The sequence below is a fragment of the Helianthus annuus genome, chromosome 10 (genome assembly GCF_002127325.2).
Source record: "Helianthus annuus cultivar XRQ/B chromosome 10, HanXRQr2.0-SUNRISE, whole genome shotgun sequence".
NCBI classification, from domain to species: domain Eukaryota; kingdom Viridiplantae; phylum Streptophyta; class Magnoliopsida; order Asterales; family Asteraceae; genus Helianthus; species Helianthus annuus.
The window spans coordinates 59,589,502-59,592,645 of NC_035442.2; the positions used below are offsets into that span (position 1 = coordinate 59,589,502).

A 3,144-nucleotide genomic window follows, 5' to 3' on the forward strand; every position below is an offset into this window, starting at 1 on the left:
TATTTGAGTCTGTATTATATAAACCAATTTGGTAAAAAGAATGCATATGACTAGGATCGATGATCCAACATATACAAGAAACATGTTGTTTAAAGCAAAGTATGAAGGACTTGGCAATTATTTACGAAGAGAATGCACCTTGTAAAAGCACACTACATCAAAGGTGAGAATGCACCTTATATAACTGTAATCAGTGAAATGATTGATATTTTTATAATTCTTGCCATCATTTTATTGTTTAATTTATGGGTATTACAACAAGAATCCTAAATGGAAGGTTCAATATCTTCACTGAATATAATATATCAATGATGTATTACAATGTCAACGAGATGGGATCAAGTCGTGCAACGGGAACACAAACCAAAGGATTAGCTCTAGGAAGGGTAACTCCAATACCCTCTTCCATATCAACGCTTGCTAGATTCCCATTTTCTCCTGCCTTCCACTCAAAGCACTGAATCATTGCAGCAAGGGTTGTATGTACCGTCAACAACCCTAATGAAGTCCCAGGACACATCCTTCTTCCACTCCCAAATGGTAATAAATTGAAGTGTTGTCCTCTCACATCTAACTGCTTCCCTACAAATCTTTCTGGCCTGAATTCAAGTGGGCTTTCCCAGTGTGCAGGGTCTCGGCCCAGGCTCCAGACATTGACCAAAGTTGTAGTGTTTGCTGGAATATGATAACCACCCACGGTGCAATCTCTTGTTGATAATCTTTGAATCATTGGGGCTGTAGGGTGCAATCGTAGTGATTCTTTAACAATTGCTTGGAGGTATGGAAGGTTTGGTATGTCCGATTCGTGTACAAGCCTACTTTTCCCGACGACTTGGTCAATTTCTTCTACTGCTTTTTTCATTATTTTTGGATGGTTGATGAGTTCTGCTAAAGCCCATTCCGTGGTTATAGCGGAAGTGTCTGTTCCGGCAGCTAATATATCCTAGAAAGATATTCAAACATGTTAGTAGATGCATATACAAACAGTAAACATGATTTAAAAATGATATGTGCCCTGATGTTAATTACTTGAATGAAGGCTTTAATGTTCTCCGGAGTTAAATTTATCTCCATGCTCTTATCTTCGGATATATCAAGTAAAATGTTGAGCAAATCCTTTGTTTCTCCTGTCTTCTGCTTTCTTGCTTCTTCATGTTCCCTCATGACCCTTTCCATCAACGCATCAAATCTTCTATGAATATCCTTAGAACTTTTTCCAAGTCCCTGCAAGTCTAGATTCTTAAAAAACCATATGTGATCAGAAAGGTTAAATGTTCCGATAAGCTCGGCTGACTTGCTTATTATCTTGGTTAAATCCCCTGACTCATCCTCTTCTTCTGAACACCTCTTACTCATAAACATTCTGGATATCACATTGCTCGTCAACCTCATGAGCTCTCTTTCAAGATTCACAGATTTCCCATCTTTCGCCTTTTGGGATATAAGTTTTATAAATTGATTAATTTCGTCACGCCTAACTGGAAAAAGGAAATCCAATGTTTTACCATTGAGAAGTTCTGACATAACAATCTTCTTCAAGAACTTCCAGTAAGATCCATAACGAGCAAAGAGAAAGCCTTTGTATCCATAGGACAAGTAATTGACGACGGTGTATTGGGGTCGATCTAAAAAGGCAACATCTTGTGTTTTAAAAATTTCCTTTGCTGTTTCTGGTGTAGAAACAATAACACAGGGTGTGGAGCCCAGAAAGATTCGAAACACTGGCCCGTGTCGTTTAGAGAGCTTGTGAAAAGCTTGATGGGGGATTGAACCAAGGAGGTGTAGGTGTCCAATAATGGGAAGGCGAAAGGGGGTTGGTAGAACATCAGATTTAACATGAGAAGATTTGTATAGTTTAGTGATCAAAATGGAGCAGATCAGGCATATAACAAAGATGGTGAAGTAGCTTGCCTGGAAGTCAGGCATGATTGGAGTAAAGCTTAGACAGTTTCGCTTAATTATTTGCCTAAAATCTCGTGAATTTTGTATCTCATGAATTATGATTAAGGCAAGTTAGGTGCAAATATATACAAAACAGTTTGTTATAGCCCGCAATATTTAATAGTCCAGCTCAAAGTGTCTCAGTTTTGACTAAAATGAGGCATTGAAGCCCATGCATGCCACAAACGAAAAAAGGCTAAATTATTGATGGCTATGGTTAATGGTTGATGAATGAAATAGTTAGAACATCCATTTGTAAAATTGTTTAGTGACAAAGTATAGCAATAATCAATGTTAGTTTTTAATTAAGTCATTCAAAGTCATTCCTACATCAGTTAATTTAGTTTTTAATAAAATCGTTTCTACATCAGTTAGCAACCGAAGTTTGTGGTTGATCAACTATTTTTCTAGTAGTTTTCTACACAAAATTAAAAGTACGTCTCTCTGAAAAAATAGTCTCCCAAAGACCACTTACTTGTTGACAACTATAAGAGAAAGATTTAAAGCCAGGCATCACGTCAAGTTTAGTCCACACAATTTTATAAATAGAAGAAAGTATTAATAGCAACAATAGGACCGTCCATAACCCTTGGGCACTCCTGCGCCCTTGAACAATTCGGCAAATCCATCAAAAGGGCCAGGGTTGGAACTCCGCACCCTTGAAGGGACGCCCTTGTAAACGGGCGAGGTCCGACGGGTGTGGGTGGCCAGGGATAGCTGGTTTATTTTTTATTTTTTATTTTTTTTTTTCATACTTGCACTATGTTCATTAGTGACTTCTACGATAAACGCTTTTATGAGTTGTACTAACATATTTGTTTTTAAGTTTGAATCATTTTAGTTGTAGTGTAAGAATCAAATAAAAATGAGTCTTAACATATAAAATAGTCTTTTTATATGAGAAATGAAGGATTTTTTTTTTAATTTCTTTACCATATTTAAGTATGATGTTTAATGCTAAAATGAAAAAAATAAAAACAATTCATAGATTTTACACTAGCAGAGTAATTATGTAATTTTTATAGTAATTATAATTACTCTACTATAATTACTCTACTAGTGTAAAATCACGATTTTTTTTAGATTTTATGACTAAATAAGAGCTTGATAAGATTGGAAAAAAAATTCAAAAAAAAAAAAAAATCTCCCCTTCACTTTTCAGGTTAAGTCAATTTATATGTTAAGAATCATTTGTATCTCGAA

The 3,144-nt window shown here is 35.7% G+C and overlaps 1 protein-coding gene across 1 annotated transcript; it reads right to left on the reverse strand.

Moving 5' to 3' along the window:
- Positions 1-202: 202 nt before the first annotated feature.
- LOC110884896 (cytochrome P450 93A3) lies at positions 203-1,995 on the reverse strand. The gene is made up of 2 exons (XM_022132599.2): positions 1,030-1,995; positions 203-943 (listed from the first exon to the last, which is right to left on the reverse strand). The coding sequence occupies exons 1-2, from the start codon at positions 1,924-1,926 to the stop codon at positions 317-319; spliced, it is 1,524 nt and encodes a 507-aa protein (XP_021988291.1). The 5' UTR covers positions 1,927-1,995; the 3' UTR covers positions 203-316.
- Between the last annotated feature and the right edge of the window lie 1,149 nt (positions 1,996-3,144).

Excerpts from the sequence above, each read along its gene's own strand:
- LOC110884896 (XM_022132599.2), bottom strand. The coding sequence starts at position 1,926 with ATGCCTGACTTCCAGGCAAGCTACTTCACCATCTTTGTTATATGCCTG. Across the intron at positions 944-1,029 it reads ACATTAAAGCCTTCATTCAA|GATATATTAGCTGCCGGAAC; the intron begins GTAATTAACATC and ends ATATCTTTCTAG.